The sequence below is a fragment of the Aulonocara sp. 'chitande type north' Nkhata Bay genome, linkage group LG2 (genome assembly GCF_057382095.1).
Source record: "Aulonocara sp. 'chitande type north' Nkhata Bay isolate Kocher_YH1m ecotype deep benthic linkage group LG2, A_spYH_male_GT1.1, whole genome shotgun sequence".
In the NCBI taxonomy this organism is placed as follows: Eukaryota; Metazoa; Chordata; class Actinopteri; order Cichliformes; family Cichlidae; genus Aulonocara; species Aulonocara sp. 'chitande type north' Nkhata Bay.
In genome coordinates, this window is record NC_141345.1 from 35,377,688 (window position 1) to 35,403,718 (window position 26,031).

General features: G+C 39.3%; 4 protein-coding genes across 4 annotated transcripts; 2 read left to right on the forward strand and 2 right to left on the reverse strand.

Annotated features, from left to right (window-relative positions):
• Nucleotides 1-2,068: 2,068 nt before the first annotated feature.
• LOC147338276 (uncharacterized) lies at nt 2,069-4,660 on the forward strand. The gene is made up of 6 exons (XM_086260464.1): nt 2,069-2,166; nt 2,433-2,762; nt 2,876-3,238; nt 3,324-3,458; nt 3,548-3,591; nt 3,671-4,660. Exons 1-6 carry the CDS (start codon nt 2,124-2,126, stop codon nt 3,803-3,805), a joined length of 1,050 nt encoding a protein of 349 aa, XP_086116590.1. The 5' UTR covers nt 2,069-2,123; the 3' UTR covers nt 3,806-4,660.
• A 660-nt stretch (nt 4,661-5,320) lies between these two features.
• LOC147338277 (immunoglobulin kappa light chain-like) lies at nt 5,321-10,224 on the reverse strand. The gene is made up of 6 exons (XM_086260505.1): nt 10,182-10,224; nt 9,706-10,050; nt 9,235-9,579; nt 8,512-8,625; nt 7,392-7,459; nt 5,321-5,467 (listed from the first exon to the last, which is right to left on the reverse strand). The coding sequence occupies exons 1-6, from the start codon at nt 10,222-10,224 to the stop codon at nt 5,321-5,323; spliced, it is 1,062 nt and encodes a 353-aa protein (XP_086116631.1).
• A 661-nt stretch (nt 10,225-10,885) lies between these two features.
• LOC147338278 (uncharacterized) lies at nt 10,886-13,868 on the forward strand. Its single transcript, XM_086309491.1, has 3 exons — nt 10,886-10,896; nt 12,823-12,944; nt 13,042-13,868. Exons 1-3 carry the CDS (start codon nt 10,886-10,888, stop codon nt 13,866-13,868), a joined length of 960 nt encoding a protein of 319 aa, XP_086165617.1.
• Nucleotides 13,869-21,282: 7,414 nt separating this feature from the next.
• LOC147338279 (uncharacterized) lies at nt 21,283-22,760 on the reverse strand. Its single transcript, XM_086260552.1, has 4 exons — nt 22,718-22,760; nt 22,242-22,586; nt 21,771-22,115; nt 21,283-21,504 (listed from the first exon to the last, which is right to left on the reverse strand). The coding sequence occupies exons 1-4, from the start codon at nt 22,758-22,760 to the stop codon at nt 21,413-21,415; spliced, it is 825 nt and encodes a 274-aa protein (XP_086116678.1). The 3' UTR covers nt 21,283-21,412.
• Between the last annotated feature and the right edge of the window lie 3,271 nt (nt 22,761-26,031).

Below are 26,031 nucleotides of genomic sequence, written 5' to 3' on the forward strand. Positions count from 1 at the left end.
GTTAAAAGGGAGATTTTCTCTAGCATTGCCACCAAGTGCTTGCTCATAGGTAGGGATGGGTACCGGTGTCCGGTGCCATGATGGCACCGGTTCTGACATAAACGGTAGTAACCAGACCGAAAAGCAGCGCACATTTCGGTGCTTTATTTCGGTGCTTTTTTTTCCTGAGCTGTGATACACTTCTAGCCAATCATTTTAAGTTTCCGAGGATAGTAGGCGGGTCCAGGTACGAACGTTCTTTTAGAGCAGAGCTACAGATTAAAAATGCCCAAGGCGAAGCGGTCAAAAGTCTGGCTGTACTTCACAGCAAAATATGCAAACTCAGCAGCAACAAGTGCTTTAAGCTGATACTGTGATACTGTCAAAGGAGGTAACACCTCAAATCCGATGAAACACCTGGCGACGCATAGCGTTTTTTTTAAAAGCCGAGAAATGCGCCGTATTTGATAGCTTGCTGCGAGACCGCACACCGAGCGCATCTACTGCAGGTGGGTTGGCTGTTATGCAACATCCCCCAAAAACACGAAGAGGAGAGTCCTGGCCCCTAGCCCTGCCAGTGTAGCAGAAATGATGATGGATGATGATGCAGCAGCAGCCGTTCTTTTCTGCGTGAGTAGTTTAATGTTGTTCGTGTGTAATTTACGTTGAGTAGGCTAACCACGTTATTACATTAATGCACGTAAGGTGAACTAGCAAACACCATCATAGCTACATGCGGCTGTCTTCTTGTTTGATGGCAGATACTCCCTTCACCCTGGCCAAAAAGGCTAAAATGACCACAGAAGAAGTGGAAAACAGTTAAACATGAGAGGTTTTTGGACTAAGTTTGTGTTTTTTCCATTGTTTAAGCACTGCTTCCAGCCAAGAGTGATACCATATATGCCCCATAGCTGCAGAAAAGGCTAACATTGTTATCTTTTTACAAACAACAGCTGAACATGATAGGTTTTCGGACCAATTTTGTGTTCTCCATTCTTTAAGCACCGGTTTGAGCACCGTTTGAGCACCGGCACCGTTTCAAAAGTACCGATTTGGCACCGGTATCGGATAAAACCTAAACGATACCCATCCCTACTCATAGGTGATTGCCTGGTCTTTGGTGTTTTCTCTGTATTACTGTCAGGCCTTTAATGTAAAGCAACTTGAGGCAACTGTTTTGATTTGACACTATGTTAATAGAACTGAATGGAAATTGAACTGCTGTGAGGCAGACTTCCTTCAGTAAGAAAACCGTAAGAGAAAAAAAAGTATTCTACAGCGTTAACACTTGTGGACTGGAGAAAGCTGTTAAACTATAGTCCTCAAAACAAGTGATACAGAGACTGTAAAGTTTCGGTTTACTTACAGATGCTGTATGTGTTAAGAAGGCACATTTGGTTCAACCACAGGACTAACAGTGGAGAACGCATGCAATTTTTTTTCATAAAAGGCTACTATGATCAGTACATGGGTGGGTATTTCCCTATTTCTCAGGAAATCAAAAATGAAAATCAAACGTGATACAAGTTAAAAAGAGTAACAAAACTTTACAGAACAATTGTGTAAAACCCACTGCTCCAGAAAAAAACGATGCACTGATTTACAGTTACAAATAATGTATATGTGTATAAAAAATAAACACCTTAATACCTTTAATTGATTTTCATCAGATGCAACAAGCAAGTCATTTTAGAGTTGATATTTGAAAACAGTTAATACAGCAAATGACCTCTACCTTTTGCACAGAAGCGCTATTTAAATTGTGAATGTGAGCATACTGAGCCTTTAGCCTTATAAAGGCAACAAATTCATTACTTTATTTATCTGTAAATTTCTGCAGGATCACAACTCCTCAGAACTGTTGACTAAATATTTTACCTGTCACCTCAGCTTTTTCACTTAAGCTATATTCTCTGTTTACATAATTATTATTATGCCATATATTTATGAACATATTAGATTATTAAAATATTTATGCTGAAGTTTGACCTGTTTGAGCAAACCACAAAAACCTCCAAAGGCATGTTGCACAATGCAGGAAATGAAAGCAGCTACCAAGTGGCTTCTTTTGACAGTCGGGACTATCACATCAATCTTGCATCACTCACTTAAAAACCAAAGCCCACATCACAAAAAGCATCAAGATGTTGCATTTATGGATTATACTGACTCTGCTTCGTCAAGGATGTAAGTGCAATCTACCTATGTCCCATTTTAGTGTTTTGTGGAGGTTTTACCCATTTGTCATTTTTTGTATTAAAATAATTCAATTTGCCTTCCAGTTGCAAGTAATGCACTAACGCTTTGCCTCTGGATATGCTGTTTCATAAGATTGATGATGTATATGCATGTACAGATTTTTGTCTTCTATTTTTCTTTCCCAAATCTACAATATTATGATTCTTATCTAATTGCATTTATATAATCTACATATCTGTTGTGCTTTCCTACAGCTGCTCTACTCCCAGTGACTAAATGTCAACTTGGCAACTCAGTGACCTTCACATGTTGGTTCCCTGATTTGGAGTATAGTAACACACGAGTCAAGTGGTACAAACAGAACATTGGTGGCAGCCTTAAACTAATTACAACGTTGATGAAAGCTACTGAAAAGCCAACATTTGAACGAGGCTTTCCTCAGTCACGATTTGATGCAAACAGCACACAAGTAATGAGCATGCTGACCATTTTTTCGACTGTCCGAGAAGATGAAGCACTCTATCATTGTGCAGCCTCCACCTGGAGTAAAGATCATTGGAATGCAACCTACTTGTCTCTGAATGGTAATGATGTCTTTTCATTGTTTTGGTTTTGTTTTAACCTTCATTACATTCTTTATATGCGTTAACCCTTTGCAGCCCTTTTTCAAGTTCCATATTATTATCATTTTTTATAGAAAACACTCAGTCAAACTACACTGTTGTTCAGTTGCCAGCAGGAAGTGATCCAGTTCAGCCAGGAGACTCAGTGACTCTCCAGTGTTCGGTCATCTCTAGTTCTGGCAACAGTTCTTGTCCTGATGAACACAGTGTCCACTGGTTTGGTGCTGGATCAGATAAATCTTTGGCGAACATCATTTACACTGATGGTAAAGGATCCGATGAATGTAACAAGAAACCTGAGTCAACCTCGTCTTCAAAAAGCTGTGTGTATCGACTCTCTAAGAACATCACCTCCTCAGATACTGAGACTTATTATTGTGCTCTGGTCATTTGTGGGGAAGTTATTTTTGGGAATGGAACAAAACTCAATATTAGAGGTGAGTTTGACACATGCTGATGATACTGTTGCTCTTAATTAGAAGTTAAAAAAATGTGATTAATTATTTTTTTTTCTTCTGTCAGAAACCAGCTTGGGGACGTTTGGTGGTTTATTGAAAGACAATACAATTCTTCTGTTGTGTGCTGTGTTGGTCATAAGTGTGATGGCAATTGGTATTCTTATTTATATCATCAAGCATAACAAGTGTGACTGCAATGGTAATATTACTTATGTCATATATCACAATTACTGTCACAAATGCTAATTTAATATTAATTTTTATAAATTTATTTTTATTCTTTTCTAGCTTCTAATTCCCTGCAAGAAAGTATTGAAAAAAGAAACGTGAAGGTAAGGTAAACTTATCAAAAATAAGTAATTATTCTTTGTTATAACACTGACCGTTTCATTTCCCCCCACATTTCTCCAGAGAGAAAAGGACACATGCATTTACTCTGCTGTCATATTTACAACGATAAAAACTGACAGTGCTAGAAAAAGAAATACAAAAGCATTGGAGCGAGAAAGGATCTATGCAGCCGTCAAGGCTTTTGGAATGGATTAACCGACACTGGAAGTAATTGCCATCAGCTAATTATTAATGTTTTAGGTAAATGTTCTTATGAATGTGGCTCGACTCATCATTGCCCTTGATGCATCCATCACTCCATGTTTGTGTTTTGTAATATACAAAGTCACTGCATCCAGAAAATAATGTAATTGTGAGCCCACTTATAAATCTTGATTCATTATTTTCATGGTTTTTTGAAACTTGTAATTGAGGTTTGTGACCACTAACCACAAGACATTCATTTAGGATGAATGACAGTCATAGTCGACGATGAACAATCCACTGGGTACTACCCGTTGTAACAGACCGGTTGCAAGTGCCTTCTGAGGGTTGATGGCAGTTTGTGGTAAAATAATTCCCATTTGTGCTCACAGTAAAAATTGAGATTTTGCAACATGTTGGCTGCAGCTCTGAGGCAAAACCTTTACATTGAGAGGTGAAACTTCTCCATTTACAGTATGTATCACACTTTTTCAAGTTTTTCTGTCACTTGGCTAGTAGCTAGCAAGTGTTTGCAGATAAATGGAAAAAACTAGAGACAACTGTGCTAGGAACCAAAGCAATCATAATGAGGTTTTTTGTTGCAGCACTTTGTCTTTCTTCATCTTTTCTCATTCTGATACTTTTTGTCACATTTATTTTGCCTAGAAATCATCTGACTTACAAGTGGCAAATTTAACATGTGATTAAAGTCCCAGTTTGGTATTTTGGTTGTTTTTATTGTTAATTGTACAAAACCAAGTTATGTTGCTGATTCATCAGGCTGAACAGGAAAATGTACCAAATGAAACGAAACTTACAGGTCTGTTGCATCATCTGGCTGCTATAAGAAAGTTAAACCCCACATAGGAAGCTTCGATAGTATGTGTGTAGGTAAAATAAAGGTTAAAAGTTAATGTCACTTTTTCCAAATTGTTTTTGATAAGGTTGTACTAATGTTATATTTGGCCAGAAGTGTGAGGTGTGAATTTTAATTAACTCTAATATAGTATATTACGGGTCAGGAGCATTACAGCCTGTAGATGGCACTAAAAGGACTATAACCATGTAACATCATAAAACACAAAAACAGCTCACCCAAAATATGACGAAGCAGCCGCAGCCATCAGTTGTTGATATGCACATTAATGCTTGCTACATGACAGACCTCAATCACTTCATTGATCGTCCACAGTTACACCAAAAAATGCAATACTGATATAGTACTGAGTTGCTGAGTGAAATGATGTTATTACTTCTGCTGTAGTGTAAGGTCAAGTTGTATTTAGCCATTTATAGGAATGCATTTTAGGTTGTACAATTAATTTTACAAAAGCCACTTTATTATAAGCTAACACAGCATTAACAGCATAAAAATGTGTAATGTAATGTTTTCAACAACTCACATGCTGAAATTTGTCGTAGGATTAACTTCAAATATAATAAACATTAACAACCAAATATTTGATTAAAAATAACCACCATAAAGAAATATAGGCTGTCTTTTCCTTGCAAATCCTGCTCTGCCTACTAAGATGTTTGAGACAATGCGTGATTATATGGTCTCACAGCAGAGTACACACACTCCTGTGGTGACTCTTTCATCTTGTTCTTCTTCACTCGATTTCTTGAGGAGAAATTCAGTGCTACATAGTTTACTGCGTCTGACTCACCATCCTGTGAATAACAATTATGTAGTTTTTATTTTAGTAAAACAAAACAAAAACAAGGCTTCTGTCAACATACTTGTCAGCCTGGCTGAAGAAAACATTTACATTGACTATGGCAGATAAAATTAACTAAATATGATGCAGTGATTATTATGAGACGACATATGATTGAAGAAAGGAGAAAAAAATTATTGCGCTTTAGCTAAGGCCTCCATCACTCAGCCTGAGAGACCAGTCAGCGAACCTAAGGCAAACTTCGATCACTAGGGTACTTTCCCGACTGTTCAGCGAGGTAAAAGTGGTGTCAAAGCTAGTGCCTCACCACAAACCTCCTTGTGATTGCTTTGGTTGCCATCTTTGGTTACTTACTAAATTACTGCCTTATTGTTGCAGTCAACATGCTTTAGAAAGCGCAACTTTCATGCAAATTGTGTGCTGACCAAAGCAATAGAGATTGAAAATGTGACGTCATTCAGGGGTAAAACCGCAAAGGATTCTGGGAACTCGTGGCAAGAGGTACTAGCGCACGCAGGCTTTCAATTGAAATTACATTACACAGCGATACAAAGAAACATAAAAAATGGCAAGAAGCTGTTGTATTATTAACTGCAATAGCCGGTCGCATGACAGCCACGGGAAGTCGACGGGTAAAGAGATCAGTTGTTATCGGATCACGTCGTTGAAGAGAAATTGTTCGAGCCATGTTTCCGAAGTAACAAAGAGGCGACGGATGGCCTGGATTGCAGCCATTCAAAGACCAAATATAACGTCCCAGAACACTCCAGCTCACATGTTAGTCTGCTCCAAGCATTCCCACAAAGGTCAGAGTTTTGTAGTAGTTAATACGTCATTTTTCTTAACATAATTGGTGATATAGGTTACAAGCAAGTCTGGCGCTAAACAGAAATGGTCGCTCTTTTGTTTATTGTGCATAAATAGTGAATTGTCCTGACACAATATTGCGCTTGGCTTCTGTTATTACCATGGTACATTGACAAAACCATATACTTTTATTCACAGGATAAAACAGGTTTTTTGTATCACTAATTGCCCAGTGCGATTACAGCATACAATATTATTGTCGCTGCTACATTTCTGTATTATTTATTATTAGAAATTATTTCCACTACTAATTAATTACCGTTGAGCTTAAAGGTCCTATTAATAAACGGTTAACGAATGTGTATTTATGAAGACGATTTGTGAGACTGGTAAACTTATGATACGTACGATGGTCTTTCGTTCTACACGGTGCATTTCAAGGTCCTGCACCCATCCGTCGGTAAACTGTACCTGGGCTTGTTGCAGTGACCTGAAGTTACTAAACTTCACGAGTGTATGCACTCACTCCAAGAACCGTATAATTATAAATATGAGCGTGGTGAAAGTTGGGCAGCACGCTAACGTCTTTTGTCCACTCTGTGTGCTCGTACGGGTCTAAACCTTTCACTCGTTTGATTTTTTTCCTCGTATCTTTTCTTTGACTTTTCATTAAGTCTGTCTTTGTACGGACCGACATTGTTCTCCTTCGTTTTGTACATAACTTTTTTGGGGGACAAAGAAAAAGCAAGAAGGTATTGGAACCGGAGAATGAACGTTTTGCGGTGCTGCAAATGCTTGCATTTGAGGCGGTACTTGGATTGTTTTGCCACGAGTTCCCGGCATGCAATGCGCGAGTATCACGTGGTCTGTCAATCTCTATTGCAAGGAGGTTTTCTTTGTGACCAGTTTCACCTCGTGTTTGGCAACAACTTCCGGCAATGACTCACAAATCAGACAGGGAATATACATTTTCCCTAGCAACCAGTGGTTTGCCACAGGGTCACCAACTGGTTTTAGGTCTATGTATCTGGGGCTCAAGTCAACGCTGCCATATTAAAATTCAGAGACAAAATGTTGAATTGTAATGTGCGAAAAAGTAGAATATTTACCACGACATTTAAATGGTCCAAAGTTGACAAGTTATTTTCTGAAATGTGAGAAGGATTCTTTGTCCCTGCTGAGAAAACCAAAAAGATTCAGAAAGTCAAAGTTGGGAATATGATTTGTGTTCCTTTTGTAATATGTCATCCTTATATTAACAATAAATCTAATTTCAAGTACAGACACCTGAACTTGCATTTAGAGGTGAAGTATCTAGTTAAATATGGAACTGAAATAAAAGTTGTACTTATTGTGTGTTCAGTAAAATCACATTTCACATTTCAAGGCAGACAACCAGAGTGCTACACATTAAAATATATAGCCAAAGTAAAAATGACACTAAAATCCAATCAAATAAAGCACATTGTCTACACAGCATTCAAAGACAGTATATAAGATCAGATAAAATCATATACTGTAAGGTTAAAATAGCAATAGAATAAAAGCAGACCTAAAAATCCAGTAATCTAAAAAGATGTCACAATGCAAAGGACAACAAATTTGTTTTTAATAAATATTAATTTAAATGTGCATGACATCTAAGCTGTGTGCACATGGAGACATAGATTATTCAGCATGGGCAGATTAATTTCAGATACTCAATATACCAAGAATTACCTAAAGAAGTGTCTCCAGGTTTGATGCTGTTATATATAATAAAGTAGAAGTGATCACATTGAAATTAAAATTGTCAATTGAATATAATAATACCATTGCTATAAGTACAATAGACTGCTTTCTAATCTACATTCACTGGCAGCAAACTCAAACCACATATAAAAGTATATTCATGCATTTTCTGTAACACTAGCTGAACTGTAAATACTTGTTACAACACGATGCATGCAAGTTTTTTGTGTTTTACTGCATGGCTACAGTCAGTAGTTAATCTTACAGCTCACTAGGCTGCAAAAGAAAAGAAAAAGGTTAAGGATATCTTAACTGGTCCCCATTTACCAGTTCTCTGTATTTAGTCCGCGGTATGCATGAGGACAAACTTTCCAACAGCGTAAATCATTCAAATTCCAAGGTTAAAATGCATCTGGTTCCAAAAATTGAAGGAAAATTCATACAAAACACCATGGAAACATTTTTAGTTACTCAAGTAATGTAATGAAATGCACGTACCTTTGCCATTTTTAAACCCTCTCTGACTTTTGCAGAATACAAAGATGATATTCACAGTCACACTAAAGGCCAATAACACACCTAGTGCAGGGACAACCGGGTCAAGTTTTGCTTCTGGAAAAGACACACATGATATTTATGATTATTCACGCCAGATTTGAAGAAATCATAACATAAAACTTGCTGAAAAATGTTCAGTAGTGAACCCCAAAATACTTTTCACATCAAAGTCAAAGTAAACTTTCTTGTTATCTCTGCAACATACAGAACAGTATATAGAGAGACGAGACGACGAGGATCCAGTTCCATTCAGTGCAAAGGAGAGCAATAAATATAAGAAGAGTAATAAAGAAAGAAATATACACTTTAAGACTGAGCCAAAGGTAAAAACATAAAAAATAGATATTTTTGGCTGCAAAACAATTTTTTGAGAACATTTTATTGAGTGAGTATTACAAATAGGAAATGATTTATTCTTTATAAAATGTTTAAATACATGATGCAGTAGTTATTTACCAGCCAAAGAGACTAGAACAGCTAATAAAAATGCAGCCAATGATGATATATTTTATCACACTAGAGTTGGCCTGGTATATGTCCATATTGCTGATATATAAGAAGTTTAATGCATTTATATTTCCCTTGAAAACATTTAAGATCTACCCAGTTATTGACTAAAATGTCATGATTTTAAGAGATTTAAGATCTGACATTAAAACATACTTGTCTCCACTTGAGTTCCTTCGCCAAACACGATCTCTCCACATGTGACCACTGCACAGTAGTAGATCCCAGCATCAGAGGAGTTCTGAATAGTTTTGGACAGACTGTGGACACAACGCCGTCCCTCTTGTTTTTGACTGTAGTTTCTGTGAGTGTAAATAATCGTGGCGTGGGATTGTCCTGATCCTGCTCTGAACCAGTACACTCTGTGTTCATCTGGGCACTCGCTTCTGTTCTCGTTGTTATTGGAGAAAAGTGAACACTGGAGAGTCACGGAGCTGCCTGGGTGGACTGACACTGCCTCCGGAGTTTGTTTCACGTAAACTGATTTCTGCTCACTGTGACCTGGGTTGTTTAGTAAAAAGCAGTGATAATGGAATTAAAATATTAAAAAATATAATACCAGGTTTCCTCAAAGCATTTGTGATTACTAAGTGAGGTAGAAAAAAATGAACATATCACATAGTTTACCATTTACAGCCAAGTAGACGCTTGTATTAAAGGTCTGTGAATAAGCTGATCCATACTGACAGAAATATGTTGCTTCATCCTCTTTTTGGACATTTCTCATGGAAAGAAAATACAGAGTCTGCCCCTCTGATACTGAGAAACGACCGTTGTTAAATTCTTCACTCAGTGTTTGTTTTGTGTAAGATCCTGTAGCAACTGTCTGGATCATATATCCTGGGGATTGCTTAAACCAGTGAACAAATTTGCCGTCCTTCTCTGTAACCGGACACTGCAAAGTAACATTTTTACCAACTTCAACTTCAATCAAAGGGATCTGGTGGGCAGCCTCTGCGCTTTGAATCAGAGCTGAAGAAACAAGACAAAAAGAGACAAAACCAGTAAACATTACAAATCTTCCCTCTTAAATACTATTGTCTTTACATTATACTGCACCTGTTAAAATCTGTGTAGACAACACTAGATCATCTTGTACTTACCTATTGTAGTAAAAAGAATCAAAGCAGTCTGTACTCCAATCATTGTGGTGAAACACGCTTGTGTTGCACGGTTGGTGCCTTCCTACCCAAATGAAGGTTTACTCACAAGATCATCAAAGTGTACAAAGTGGAAATCATCATGATTGGCTGAAACACAGAAAATGCACTCCTCCAAGGTTCAGCAAATCCATGATCCATTTTGAGTTACTCTTAGACGCATATGTACCATTAGCTAGTGTTTTCTTTTATTTTGTCAGTTGTGACATGATAAGGTTGCAACTTAGATTTTGTTTATTGTGACAGTGATCATCATAATGTTGTTTAACCCTGACTGCAACATTTTCAGTAGTGCTGTGCAATACTGCATATTTTGGTAATGATCTGATACCAAGTAAACATAAAGCCGGTATTTTTGATACAAATGCTAGTACCAATACTTTAAACCTATAAAGGCAGTTTATGAAGGGGAGAGCAGTGTGTCATGATTCATGAGTTAAATTATCATCAAATTCTGAACAGATTTTAACAACCACTAAATAACAGTGATTTTTACTTTCCAGCAGCCCGATCTGGCGGGGAGGTGTGGGAAGCCAGATCGGGCGCCCCCTTTCCGGCTCTCCTCTCTGCTCTCTCCTATCTAGTCCCTTTTGTCTTACTTCTCTCTATCACCTTTTCTATCCCTTTGAAGAAGTGAGGCTCCATAAATGCTAAAGGGGTAAGTATTAATTCTCAGTTGCAGTGAATAGATAGGAGAAAATAAACTGTAGAAAACTAAACAGAAGAAAGACTGAGGGAAATAACACATTCACATAAACCAGTGACACCATCCAGGGCCTGATCAACCCTGGCAGGGCCTCCTTGGGTGAGAGCGTCTAGTGATAATGGCTGAAACACCCGATGAATCCAAGGTCCACTACTGACGATGTGTCCCAAATGTTAATATGATAATCTAGATCAGATCTAATTTCCCCCCAAAGAATGGCAGATTAGCTTGGGTAAAAGAGCGAAAGTTGAGGCACACAACAATGTGTTCTGCTCGTAAAGTTTCTGGGCTTCCTTTCCTCATAACAGCCATCCCTAAAGATTCTCGCCATTTCAAGCAATGCATTATCAGGGACTGCAACATCTGGTCCTTTTACTGAATCAGTGATTTTTACTTTCCGGAATAATTCGTTAACACAACAAAACACACCACAAAACATGTATTTTGACACTGGCTTTTAGGAAATCTAATGTAAACCTGCCTGTTTTTAAACTACTTTCAGTCAACTTTTGTTGTTAAAATGTGCTGTCGGGCTATAAATGTCTGAACACAAGAGTTCTAACATTTTCCATAGCTTAAGGCATTTGTTTTTGTCATTTCCAAAGAGATCATTAATTTAACACAATTCAGTGGACTGCATCATGAACTTAGAGGATAAAAACAAAGTACTGATCCTATACCAGTACCATGAATGGATCAGTATTCAATATTTAGACTGATCCTCCCACCTCTAATTCTCTACTTCTATTTTTCAGTTTTCACTGAAACACTAATGTTCTTATTTATAAACCCAAACATTATGGCTAACAGCTGGATTTCCCCGTTTGAGTGGAGCTAGCCAAACAGCGAAAAGCCAATTACTGCTAAAGAGACAGAGAGTGACAGTGAACAGTATGCCCCTGGTTTTAACATAAAACTTATTGTTGCAGCCAAAGACAACATAAAAGTGATCTCCTTAAACTGATGATTTGTTTTAGTGTCCTTATTTTTCTTTGAGTTATTGATCCTGTCACTATAAGGTATCAGACAGGACGCTTTGCAGGCTCCAAACCACACAGCTGCATCACTGTGTGGTTTGGAGCCTGCAATGCGTCCTGTCATAGAACCCTCCAACGCATAGTGAGAGCTGCAGAGAGGATCATTGGTGTCTCTCTCCCCTCCCTCCAGGACATTTACAGCACCCGTCTCACTAAAAAAGCCCTTTGCATAGCGGCTGATCCCACACACCCAATGCAAAGCTTCTTCAAGCTGCTGCCGTCGGGGAGGAGACTGCGGAGTCTCCAGGCCAGGACCAGCAGGCTGAAGGACAGCTTCATCCATCAGGCTGTCAGGAAGCTTAACTCCCTCCCGATTCTGCCCCCTCTCCCCTCTCTCCTCCACGGTCTCACTGAACTCTGTCACACACACACAAACACACACACTCTCTGACTCACTCACTGGCCTGCACCAGTTACCAGTCACTTTGTGGAGCATTGGACTGCCATTACCTCATAAGACTTTGTTGTACACTTTCTCTTACCGTACATTACCAAATCTCCATTTGCACTATTTGCCTATTTGCACTACTCTGCCTGGCTTACACTCAATGTCACTTACCCATTATATTGTATATTATATAGCTTTCTTGTTATATGTAAAATTGTATTTATTTAAATTTTTACTTTTTAATTATTTTACTTGCATTTTTTAATCACTTTTATATTTAAATATATTTAAATGTTCATTTGCTATTTATCTAGGGAGTGAAGAGTAACGCAATTTCTATTCTCCGTATGTCCTGTACATGTGGCAGAATCGACAAATAAAGTTGACTTTGACTTTGACTTTGATCAGACAAAAAAACTGTCAGGTCTCAGTTGTCAGGAAAAAAGTTGTCAGGTATCAGACAAAAAAGTTGTCAGGTCTCAGTTCTCAAGAAAAAACATTGGACATTGGAATGCCCAGTGCAGTAGCAAATCACTCGTGCTTCACTGCACAAGCTGGACCCACAGAGTCTGCTAAGGTTTGTCACTGCCATATTACATATGATATTTATATAAACCCATTTAGAGTGAGGTCCATGTAAATTTACCATTCTCTATTTGTTTATCTTCTGACAACGTAAGATTACAAGTGCGCTCCAAAGCTTCCTTTGCCTGTTAGACGTGGGAAAGCTGCAGACCGTCAGGGAGTGTACGCTCCATCAAGCCCACAGAATAGAGCCGGACTGGAATTTGTCAGTTCATGAACTGATGGCATTCATTTCAATCCTGTTTGTAAGAGCAATCATGTGTCCTGTTGGTGCCATTGTGGATTGCTGGTCAGAAAGATTTCTGGTGCCAGTAATCAAAGAGACAATGCCCCGAGATAGATTCATTTCAATTATGCCACACCTTCGATTTGATGACAAGGACACACGGGCAGAACGGGTGAAAACAGATAAATTTGCAGTGATCTCCGACATCTGGACACGCTTCAACAAGAACTGTGCTAAGAGTTTCACTCCAGGAGAACACATGACCATAGATGAACAGCTGTTCCCTACCAAGGTTCGTTGTCCATTCACACAGTATATCGCAACCAAGCCAGACAAATTTGGGATCAAGAACGTGGTCATGAAACTGATGGAGCCGTTTTTGGATGATGGGAGAAACGTCACAACAGACAATTTCTTTACTTCACTGTCACTGTCGCACAGACTGCTGCAGCGCAAAACGCCGTTACGGGGCACGGTGAATAAAGTCTGGCGTGAACTTACTCAACTTGTGCGGATGTATTCCGTAAGAGCAGCAACACGCAGGTGGTCAGTAGCGGTTTTCTACAATATCCTGGACCTGGCGGCGGTGAATGCCTACATTTTGTACAAGGCATGTACAGGGTGGACAGGCAAAAGAAGATTGTTTCTGAGTCTTCTAGCTCAGGAACTTCGTTGCCGATTCATGTAGCACAAGGAAATATTAGCACAGACGCAGGCTGCTGCAGCTGCTGTGCCAGGGACTGTAAAGACAACGCAGTGCCAGTGGAATTTACGTAAATTTGCACAGGGCTAGTAAATCTAGTAGTAGGGACTCGCACCAGGGGGAAAAAAGGCTCAGTAATTCTAGTGTTAAGGTGTGAAACAGCTGTGTACTGCCTTTTGTTCCTGGAGAAGGTTTTTAACTGAGAGCCATGCTAGACTCAGGGAGACTCTGCTGACAGTCTGTCCCGCAGTCATGCAGGGACTTCATCAAGCTTGGTTGTCTGTTCTTTGTGTGTTTGATTAAAGAATGTTAGCTACCGCTCACCGCTCATCTGCAGGCTTTATTTAAATGGAAAACTTCCACAACAGGCAAAAAAAAAGCTTTTTGCTAAAAAAAAAAAGATTTAGAGCAGAAGTTTTTTGCACTGCATTTTAAAATGAAAACATATTGCATTTATTTACAAGTAAAGACACACAGAGCAGGAAGTGTGTTACTGTTTTACATCCACAGACACACAAGAAAAGAAGCAGGCAACATGAGGTCAAGTTATGGCAATTTTATTTGTGTGTTTCAGTACATGTATTTAGATTAGAGTTTTTAAAAAACAAACAAACGTCCCAAGAAGAAGGATGGGGTGAAAGAAAGGTGGAGAGAGGAGGAAGAAACTATTGATGTCCTCAAACTCGATGCTGCTGGGTCAGTTCTTTCTCAGCAGTCTGCTCCAGAATCCCCTCCTGTCCTCGGCTTGCTTTTCTTTTGCCTTCAGTTCTTTTAAGGTTTTGTTGAGCTGCTCCTCGGCATCTTTAAATTTTTAACTGCAAAATGACCTGATGAAAACAGTACAAAGGTTAAAGTACCACATGTGCTGTAGTGAAAGCTGCAGCTGTTTTATTGATAAAATTAAACACAAAAAAACAAAAGGATTAATCACCCATGTAACTGTGTCACTATATATCAGCATTAACAGGACCTCAGTTTGTATCTCAGACCTGCACAGCTTCCGTTTTAAACACTTGATGTACTCAGCTGTAAAAAGAGCACATTTGAGTTTCTCTAACACAATTAAATAAAACCTGATGAAGGTCAAAGGTCACAGTTTTCACAGTTTTTTGCAGATAGTGTGTTATTTACCATAAAGTGATGCAGAGTTATTCATACCAGAGTAACCAGAGAGGATCATATATTTTTAAATATATAACTTTCTACAGGACTGAATATAATATCTTTATGTAAAAGTCCGGAGCCTCTGGGGAGTATCCGAGTATTTATAACATTACACAAACCAAAGGTCTCCATCACAGTGTTCATGAAATGCTGGGTTTATCCATCTCCTGGGGCGAGTGCTGAAGATTTCCCTGTGAGGAAGCTGCTGGTGAAGATCATGAGTCCTGCTTGATCAATGCGATGAGCTTCAGTCTTCCTGGTGTTTCTTAAATGAAGCCTCTTTCAGTGGGTCAACAGAACTTCTGGCACAGGACAGCTGTGATGAAAGAAAGGGAAGAAGTTTCTCCAAACCTCTGGACCCAGAAACCCAGCTTGGTCCTGATGGTCTCCCTCACTAGTTTCTCTCCAGGGTGAATGTAGCTGTTATACATAATATGGATTATTATTAAATGAAAATAACAAATTAGACTACACTACTGAAACCTTCTGCTGCTGTTTTTAAAGTTTCCATGTTACCAGGCTAAGAAGATTTAAACAGTTTTAGATCCATTACACTCACAGTCTTAAATGTCAAAATCTCGAAGGACAGCATTATATTTTTGATATTAACAGTAACTCAGGGCTTCTGTGGAGTGTGTAGCCGATCTCATCGCTGTCTAAAAATGGATAAAAAACAGAACAAAAGAAGTGCTGAATCCTTCAATAACACAGACTATTAGAGTAGCAGCTGTCTGTGTGAAGCACTTGCTGCAGGGTTGCGCCATGAATGTATTCAGCTGCCAACAAAAAGCAGGACTCAGTGCGGGCAACTGCCATGAGTCTGACAATGTTGGGGTGAGACAGTCTCCTAATAAAACAGAAACATCTCCGAATAAAAAACAAAAAAATCACATTTCACCACTGTCGCTAGCTAGAATGAATTAGCCAGACAAAAATAGTACTGATTTGGTTTCGTACAAAACTAGCTTTCCTTCTCTGATATGTAACTTTCACAACATAACCGCAACTTAATATAACACAACTGTGGCAGCCCATGAATTTGGACATGTCATATTGACGTGTCCAAATTCATGGGCTGCATCCTCCTGAGGACCCGGCCTTCGCGGTCTATGTGGGCCAGGTCCTCAGAAGGTCGGGTAGGCCTTGGCTGTATCCCAATTCAGCGTCTGCAGCCTTAAAGGCCGCATTTTAAGGCCGATTACGTCACAGCGACACGACGAAGGCTGTCCCAATTCGAAGGCTGCTCGAAATGCGGTCCTCAAATGCGTCCTTCATTTCATTGAATTTTAAAGATGTGGCGGTGTAGACTTCGTGGCCCAACATATCCCAGAATGCATAGCGCGGCGGTGGGTGTGGATAATTTTCCTGGAAAAAAAAACGGCGGAAGAGGGGCGGCCGAAGAGTAAACTTTTAAAAGTAAGTACTGAATATTATGTTACTTATTTATGTGCGAATGTTTAATAACGAAGAACATTAAAACATTACTGTTGGCCAAATGTCGGCAAAGTTATGTGACATTAGTGACGTTTGTACTAACTTGGTTTTAAAGCCTTTACTTTAAAATATACGCCGTTCAATAGTTGACCTTAATCTTACAGAGAATGTGATGATTTTATGGATAATTAAATTAACTACTGAGACAAATTTAGTAATGCCAACATATTAAAAGAACAATATTTGTCTCTCATATATATAACACAGTTATATATACTGTGTCAAAGAAACCTGTCTTTGAGTGAAGATTTAAGGTGACAGGAAATATAAATAATATAAATAATATAAATAAATGCAGCTTGAATCTTTACTGAAGCTCAGTATTTTAAACAGAGTTCATTCACTGCTGTAATAACTAATAATGATTGAAATTACAACTTTAATATTGGCCATATTATATTTACATTTCCAAAGTAAGATGACTTTAGTCTCATGAACAACATTAGCTAATTGTTATTTACTAGGTAATCTTTTTTTTTTTTGGCCTGTCCCGTTTGGCTCTTTTGCCATCAGAATTGTTGTCTAAAGGCAAAGAAAGATGCCCAACGGATTTACTTTACCAAACTGACCATCCCAGCCTTGCCGTAATGGTCCATTTGATTCACCTTTTATTGTTTATTTTATTTTCACTTACTGAATACGGGACAGACTTGACTGGGGGAAAGAAGGGGAGAAAGAAAGAGGGAAAGAGAAACAGCTGAGAAGAGGGACGGGGGAGAAGGGCAAAACACATAAACCAACAGAACGGGCAGAGAAAAAAAATGCATATATCAATCACCTGGATCACCTGCTGAGAAAGAAAAAAGAAAGCAAGCAGAAGAGAACAAGAGTAATAGAATAAACAACATCACAATGATATATGGGAATATGACAGTAAATACTAAATGTTAAACATTATTGTGCAGCACATAAGATCAACAGAACACAGTGTGCTTTGAGGTAGGAGCCAAAAAGGGTGTAGTTTGTGGGTGTGATCACCCGTGTGTACACCTGTGAGCATGGACGCGCTTGTTTTTTGTTTTTTTAAAAGGTTCCTTCATGTAATAATCTGCTAGAGGGTGTGGGGGGGGCCACAGCCCCGTCCTCCAGGGCGTGAAGCAGGTGTGGATGAGATCAAAACTCCAGACATCCAGAGGCCCCCAGAACACAAGAGACCAAGGAAGACCAACAGAGGGGCAGCTGCGCCACTGTCCCGGAAAGAGCTGAGGAGAGTCCCAGATGAGGGCTCACTCAGCAGCCGCGGAGCAGAAGCCAGGGGGAGTTGCAGTGACGCGCCCGTGAGCTCCGCCGGCAGCCAGCTGCGCCTGAGTGACCGAGCCCCAGGCCGAGAGGCCGGGGGCACCCCACCTCCGAAGTGGTCCGAGCGAGCCCCAGGCTCCAGGCCCCGATAAGCGGCCGCCAAGGAGTGAGCCGGTGTGTACCCGGACGCCCACCCCCGGACACAAAGAACCACCAACGCACCGATGTCTGAGGGGGTCCGCCACTGGCAGGGGAAGTGGTGGTAGGGGGAGATAGGCCTCCAAACCTTGGAGGGCCTGAGATGTCCCCAGAGAGGTGGCGCCTGACACCCAACCTGACATATAGACACAGACATACAGGCACACACAGATACAAACATCCATTCCCACCCTCATGCTCTCATATGCACTTACTCCACACTCAACCAACGTGGAGACAGACATAAAGAGACGTTGTACACACGATCACACTCCCCAAGCGTACTCTACAAACCGGGTCTAGGTGCCCCCGCCCCTGGAGGGGGGAACTGCACCCAGACCCAGGTGGTGTTTCCCTTTTCCCTGCGGTGGGGGGAGGCAGACCGCCCCGACTCCGCAGCAGCAGGAAGGCTCCACACTCCAGACCGCAGTCGGACGGCCAACTCCTCCTCCTAGTCCTAGCCCCCCTGCTCCAGCAGGTCGCAGAGAATGGGGGTGAGAGAAGACTCCGAACCTCCCTCCACCCGCTCATTGTAATGTTGATGCATGTGTGTTCTAAGGTGCATTTAAAACCCAGGAGGGCTTGGAGCTACCTGCCAGAGAGCAGCAGGTAAGCGCATGGTCCCTCCTGCTAGCCCTCAATGTCTACGTGTATTTAAAATTGAGAGGTGGGCAACGATGCCAGGGGTGAGGTGTACACCCTGATGGTACTTTGGACTCCGTGTATCGTGCCCACCCCCAAGATCCTATATGTATGTGTAATGAGAGAGTGAGTAATGTGAATGTCTGAGTTGTGGGATAAAATTGAGGCAGAGGCAGCCAGAAGGGGACAGAGGGGGGGGGTAGCCTCCTCTGCACCCTGGTGACATACCCCTACTCCAAGGCCCTGCATGTATGGGTGGTTGTGGTGGAGCGGGAAGAGGGAGGCAGCTGGAGATTTACTAGGTAATCTTAAATGACTGTTCAATACAGAAGTGAAGCCCAATAATCATGATTTCACAGTCAGCCTCAGATACTTATCAAATCAAAGCTCATGTACAAACAAACAAACGAATGAACAAAAGATTTTCTCCTTCATTTCTGTCAAACAAAGCTGTATGAAACGTTTCCAGCTGTTAGTGTCATGGTTGCTAGGCATCCAGGGCAGCGCGACGGAGGCTAGACCGTCCCATTTCACAAGCCTCTCACTTCCGGCCTTTAAGTACGCGGCCCTTGTGGACCGTTAAGGCTGCTCACTTTAAGGCTGCAGACCCTGAATTGGGATACAGCCCTTGTGTCGTTAGGAGCCTGAACGCAGTAAAACTCCGGTGAGGTCAATGACCTTACGCTCTCCCACTGTCACACGTTGATGACGTATCTGGAAATCAATTCGGGTGGGACCAGTGTTGCCAACTCCTCAGTAAGAAAAATCGCTATTGGCTGTCCTAAAAGTCGCAAGAAGTCGCTAAGTGATGTCATCGCCTAATTTGCATAGTTGGTCATGCTAATGTAATTGTAACCTACGCTGTTGGAGAGAGAAATAACATCGTGTTAGAGGCATAAAGTCAGTAAAAAACGTCTTAAATGCATTTAGAATTTATTTAGAACTACAAATTAAATTTCTTTTAGCAATTATTGTTTTTTTAATGTCACAATTCCAACCCTGCTCCTTTATCCGGGCTTGGACCGGCATAAGTGACCCGAAACAGGCACTCTGGTGGAGTTAGTGTGTGTGTGTGTAGTTTTAAACTTTATGGTCCACAAAACAGCATACCAGTAAAAGAAGAACTGACTGCGCTACAGTCAGTGCAGGAGCCCTGCCCTATTAGCAGCTGGGGAGGGCTATCCTCCACCTGTGAGCGCTTTGGCACGGGCGAGGTGCCCACCGCAGCACCCGCTGCTTATTGAGAGTAAGAGCGATACGCACTTTCACGTCAAAAAGTCGTCATAAATAAGTCTCTAATAACGCCAGAAAAAGTCGCCAGATTTGTCGCTAGTTGCGTTTCAGAAATAAAGTCGCTAAGGTGGTCTGAAAACTCGCTAAATATAGCGACAAAGTCGCTAAGTTGGCAACACTGGGTGGGACATGACAACATCGCCACCTGCAGGAAGATTTTCTCTTTGGTACCTTGTGTTCTGATACCTGACAACTTTTTTCTTGAGAACTGAGACCTGACAATTTTTTGTCTGATACCTGACAACTTTTTTCTTGAGAACTGAGACCTGACAATTTTTTGTCTGATACCTGACAACTTTTTTCTTGAGACCTGACGATGTCCTAAAATGTACACCGCAGACATGGCTACATGGAAGCCCTATGATAACTCGAGACAGTCCTGTGTCAGACACTTCTAAGTCTTAATTTTAATGGAAATTACAGATGTGGAAATTGGGCCCAGAATCATAACACTAGCAAAAGAACGTATTGAGGTAAAAGAGTGAAAAAATTGAAACAGAGAACAAGTGAACATACAAGTGTGATTTACTGGCTTGAAAGAAGCTTTCCATTAGCAGCCCACTTTAATGACATAAAACATGATATAATGTCCTTACGATTATTTAGCATTGAGCCCAGTCCAGCACCATCTAGGGAAGGAGACCATAATTTATTATTGAACAGAAGTGAGGCTTCCTGGATATTTTCTTTGCGGACTTTGTCACCCAAACAAACTGCATTATTTTTAATAGTGCACATCATGGAGTAGATGAAAGAGAGTTTTTAGCACAGATACAAACTAATTTTTAAATTTTAGTTTTTTAGAATTTCTGATATTTTTGGTCCTTCTTTGGATCTGTAAGTTAAAAATAGGTGTGTTCTCATTTCTTTCCTTTTGGTTTCTACAGGGTTGTTTACAAAACTAATGTTGTTATTCAGTTAAATTATTTGACCAATACTACACACCTGTGATGTGCCTAATAGTTATTATTTCTAAATTGTTTGATTGTATTCTGCCTTGGTAAATGGGAATCAATTAATTAAGTAATTGTGTGAAAATAGTTTCACCTTACCTGACGAAGGTCACCTGGACTGAAACATTGCAGTCTAACAAAAATAATGATAAGCGATAGAGTTTGCTGCGGTTATAATATGTATATATTTTTAAAAACATGTTTCTATTCTTATGGAACTGTCATTGATTCAGATATGCACAGCCATGCACAGTTAAAAAGTAATTGTTATTCCACAGTATGAACCTGAAAGCGATACATAATAGCTGACCTGTTCAATGTGAAGAAGAACACAAAGCCGATGTTGTGAAATTGTTCAGGATGCTTAAATGCATGCATTTTGTTCTTTTTGTTTTTTGTTTTTATTTTTTGCAGATATTAAAATGTAATAATACATATTATGACAGTACTGTTAGTAAATTCTGCCTTTGAGCTATACAATGATTTCTGTATTCTAGATAAAGATATTCTGGGTGCTTAACTGAAGATGAAAAAGAAAAGAAACCATCAATCTCTTGATAGAATAAGGACTGCAATGACAATTACACAGAGAGCCAACAGCGTCCCAAGTACAATGATCACAGGGTCCCATTTTTGTCCTGGAATCAAAAAAGCACAGATATTATATTATATTATTTTATATTTCTGCCAAAGCAAAATCAGAAAGCAAACTATTTACTTCACATATTTTATGTAAATTTGCCAAAAAAAAAAAGTAATTTCACCGAAGGAGTGAATTTTAAAGACTCATTAAATAGTTCATAATAAACAACATAAAGTAATTATTGCTGCAAAGTTCAAATTTGATTTTTTGCTTTACTTGTTTAGTTGTAAAAAAAAAAAAAGAAAATCGGTGACCACATACTTGTCTCCACTTGAGTTCCTTCGCCAAACACGATCTCTCCACATGTGACCACTGCACAGTAGTACATCCCAGCATCAGAGGAGTTCTGAATAGTTTTGGACAGACTGTGGACACAACGCCGTCTCTCTTGTTTTTGACTGTAGTTTCTGTGAGTGTAAATAATCATGGCGTGGGATTGTCCTGATCCTGCTCTGAACCAGTACACTCTGTGTTCATCTGGGCACTTGCTTCTGTTCTCGTTGTTATTGGAGAAAAGTGAACACTGGAGAGTCACGGAGCTGCCTGGGTGGACTGACACTGCCTCCGGAGTTTGTTTCACGTAAACTGATTTCTGCTCACTGTGACCTGGGTTGTTTAGTAAAAAGCAGTGATAATGGAATTAAAATATTTAAAAATATAATACCAGGTTTCCTCAAAGCATTTGTGATTACTAAGTGAGGTAGAAAGAAATGAACATATCACATAGTTTACCATTTACAGCCAAGTAGACGCTTGTATTAAAGGTCTGTGAATAAGCTGATCCATACTGACAGAAATATGTTGCTTCATCCTCTTTTTGGACATTTCTCATGGAAAGAAAATACAGAGTCTGCCCCTCTGATACTGAGAAACGACCGTTGTTAAATTCTTCACTCAGTGTTTGTTTTGTGTAAGATCCTGTAGCAACTGTCTGGATCATATATCCTGGAGATTGCTTAAACCAGTGAACAAATTTGCCGTCCTTCTCTGTAACCGGACACTGCAAAGTAACATTTTTACCAACTTCAACTTCAATCAAAGGGATCTGGTGGGCAGCCTCTGCGCTTTGAATCAGAGCTGAAGAAACAAGACAAAAAGAGACAAAACCAGTAAACATTACAAATCTTCCATCTTAAATAGTATTGTCTTTACATTATACTGCACCTGTTAAAATCTGTGTAAACAACACTAGATCATCTTGTACTTACCTATTGTAGTAAAAAGAATCAAAGCAGTCTGTACTCCAATCATTGTGGTGAAACACCTTTGTCTTGCATGACAGATGCCTTCCTACTTAAATGAAAGTTTAGTCACAAGATCATCAAAGTGTTTCAAGTAGAAATCATCCTGATTGGCTGAAATGCTGGTAATACACTTCCTCGAAAGTGTTTTTTCTTTTTTTTGTAATTTTACTGTTGTTTGACTGGTTGATGTTTCAAAATGCAATTTTTTAAAATTTAAAATAAGAAACTGTTACTGGTGTTCAGTCATATTAATTGTAATAATAATTAATGAAGCGCAATAACAGGTAATAAAATGTTTAATTATTATTTGTTCTTACTATGTGTCCTGCCTAATGATCTTAGACTTAAACTTAGTATTTAATTCTAACTCTGAGGTCAACAATCATTTGAAAGTAACACACTTCCATTACTAATACTTGTATCACGTCATATAGCTCATCATTTTTAGGAGCAACACACAACACTTACATCTATTTGCATTAGTTACTGTCTTTAGTAAGCTAAATAAAGCTGACAGCAGCTAATACTGCTTTCATTAAGCCCTGTTACAGTTTTTAACAGTGTTAAAGCAACAACTGTAATCTGTAACACTTTAAAATAGCTAATAAAATGCTTTAAAAAGATGAGTCCCAGAGACACCTATATAGTTTTAGTTTATACATAATGATCTCACTTGTTTTTATTACTTTTTATGTATGTTTTAGATTAATGTACACCATCTGGTAATTATATGAATTTGTCCATTTCAGGCCTCTTTGATACAATATATGGAAAGTGAAATTCACAGTGATTGGCTAAAACACAGAAAATGTCCTGTGCATCTAAGAAACGAATGTCAAGTGCATACACTGCAGCTGATAGCTACCATACTTTTCTGCAAAATATTAGGTAATCTTATCCTGATTGAACCTCACTAATTGATGTGTTTATCTGCATTTGGAACTGTTGATCCATGGATTAGGGGTTTTGCAGGTGGAATAAGAAATCCCTAACCAGTACAAAGCCAATATAAACATGGAGTTACTGAAGAGATTTAACTTAAAGTGGACATGAAACACTTCATTTATAAAGGCTAATTTACAACATGAGCCCTTCTCTCATAAACTGACATAGATACTCAGTGTAGCTGGAGTTAAGAAATTAGTGCTTAGAGTTAAAGTTTTTAAAACGTATTTAGGGCCAGCTTGTGCCAGTACAGAGCGTGACATCATCAGGTTGGTTGGTTGCGGTCCATAGACTTACATCAGTTTATGTTAGCTAAGTAGTTATAGAATCAGACCGAAGACTAAAACTAAAAATCCGACTAAGGGGGTCACTTTTGTCTACACTTGGCTTTAACTGTGAGGGGTTTTTTTTAAATCAAGGATATACTGTCCACTTTCATTGTCTCTTTAGTTGGCTTTGGTTGGTCAGAAACTGTTTTTCCCTTGTGGGGCCAGTTGTACAACAAACAGCTGATGTGACAAACAGCACATTGTACATCCCAACTCAGATACGTTTGTTATAGTTTTGGACAGACTGTAGACACATCTCTGTTTCTGTTGCCTTCTGATACTATTGTGGTAAATTATGTTTGGATGGGATTCCAATTGAATTGACTTGAATTGAAAGACATAAAGAACAGGTGACCTCTAATTTTCTGCTTCTAATTTCGAATTAAACTGAGGTTATTGTACTCAGCCCTAAAAATCTTGTCTAACCAGATACTTAATCAGGATGGCATTACCTTTACCTCCAGTGATACTGTGAGGAATCCTGAAGTTCTTTTTGACAAGGATATGTCCAAGATATGTGCATATTAAACAAATACAGAGGACTGCTTTCCTGCATTTTTGCAATAGCTTCAAAATTAGAAACATCTTTTCCCAGAGTGATGCTGAAAAACTAGTTCCTGTATTTATTTACTTTTAACCTGGACTGTTGTAATGTATTATCATCAGGCTGAAGCGACTGGTCCTAAAAACTCCCTGAAGAGCCTTCAGTTGATCAAAAGTGCTACAGCAAGAGTACTGACATATTTCTCTTCATTGGCTCCCTGTTAAATCTAGAATCACATTTAAAATACTTCTATTCACATACAAGTTCTTGAATAGTCAGTTACCATCTTATCTTCTGTCTAGTATCTAGTACCCGATTCATGCCTTGCCATGCCAAGACTTCAGTGTTTTGTATTTTAGTTTGTAGTTCTCAGCAATACAGCTGCTTAAGTTCACGTTATGTCTCCAGAGTCCTGCACTTTGGTCCTCATCCTGCCTGCCACACAGTCAGACCTTGACAATTAAAAGTAGAATGGGAGGCAGAGCCTGTAGCTTTCAGGCCCCTCTGCTGTGTAACCAGCTCCCAGAGTGTGTGGAAGTGTGGAAAACTAATCCAAGCAATTAAAGAATGAAATCCAGAGCAGAACAACCGAATCAAACATTTTTCAAGCCTGAACAGAAGAGGTGAAGGGCTGAATAGTGAGGGGGAGCAGGTGCCCTGGTGTCAAAGTTCAGACCTGAAGTGTGTAGTTACTTTACTTTAGCCAGGTATAGTGTAAGAACAATGGTTATAGACGGGTACAAAGCATGTCTAACCTCCATAACAGGAGTTCAAATTTCATTAATAAGTATTTAATGAAATGCAAAAGCGGTAAGACTGTCATTGCAGCGTTTGGGTATCATTGTATCAAGATCATATGGTATCAAATTGCACCTGTTTAAATATAAATTCCTTTGATTTATCCTTTTAAAATAATTTTGTTGTGATTTAAAAAAAAATTCCAATTAAAAGTAACATTTGTCTGTAAATCATTTAGTATATATTATTTCCAGTATTTCTAAGTGTTAATGTTACTATTAACTCCTGGAATATTACCAGAATAAACAAAATCCTCCTCCGGTCTTCTATTTTATGTTAGATCTATTTGAGTTTTCACATATTCTGTTCGTCACAGTGTGAAATTTTATACAGAGAAGCAATTGTGACAGTTGGGCTCTAACACCCACCAGTTTTGGTCTTACTGTGTCTTTTCTGGGGTTTTTTTTGTTTTGTTTTGGGTATTTCTTTTCGGGGGGGGGGGGGGGGGGGGGGGGGCTGTTTGTTTGTTTTTTAGCAAATATATATCAATATATCAATTGTGTGTTTGGCATCAAGAGCCAGGGGGGTTGGGGGCCATGTAGCCTTAATAATCTTAAAAGTGACATTTTTACATTCATTAAAAGAACAACTGAATCATGTGGTGGACTCTCACAGTGAGCCAATCTTCCAAGAGAGAAAATTCAAGTTCTATCATTCCCAAG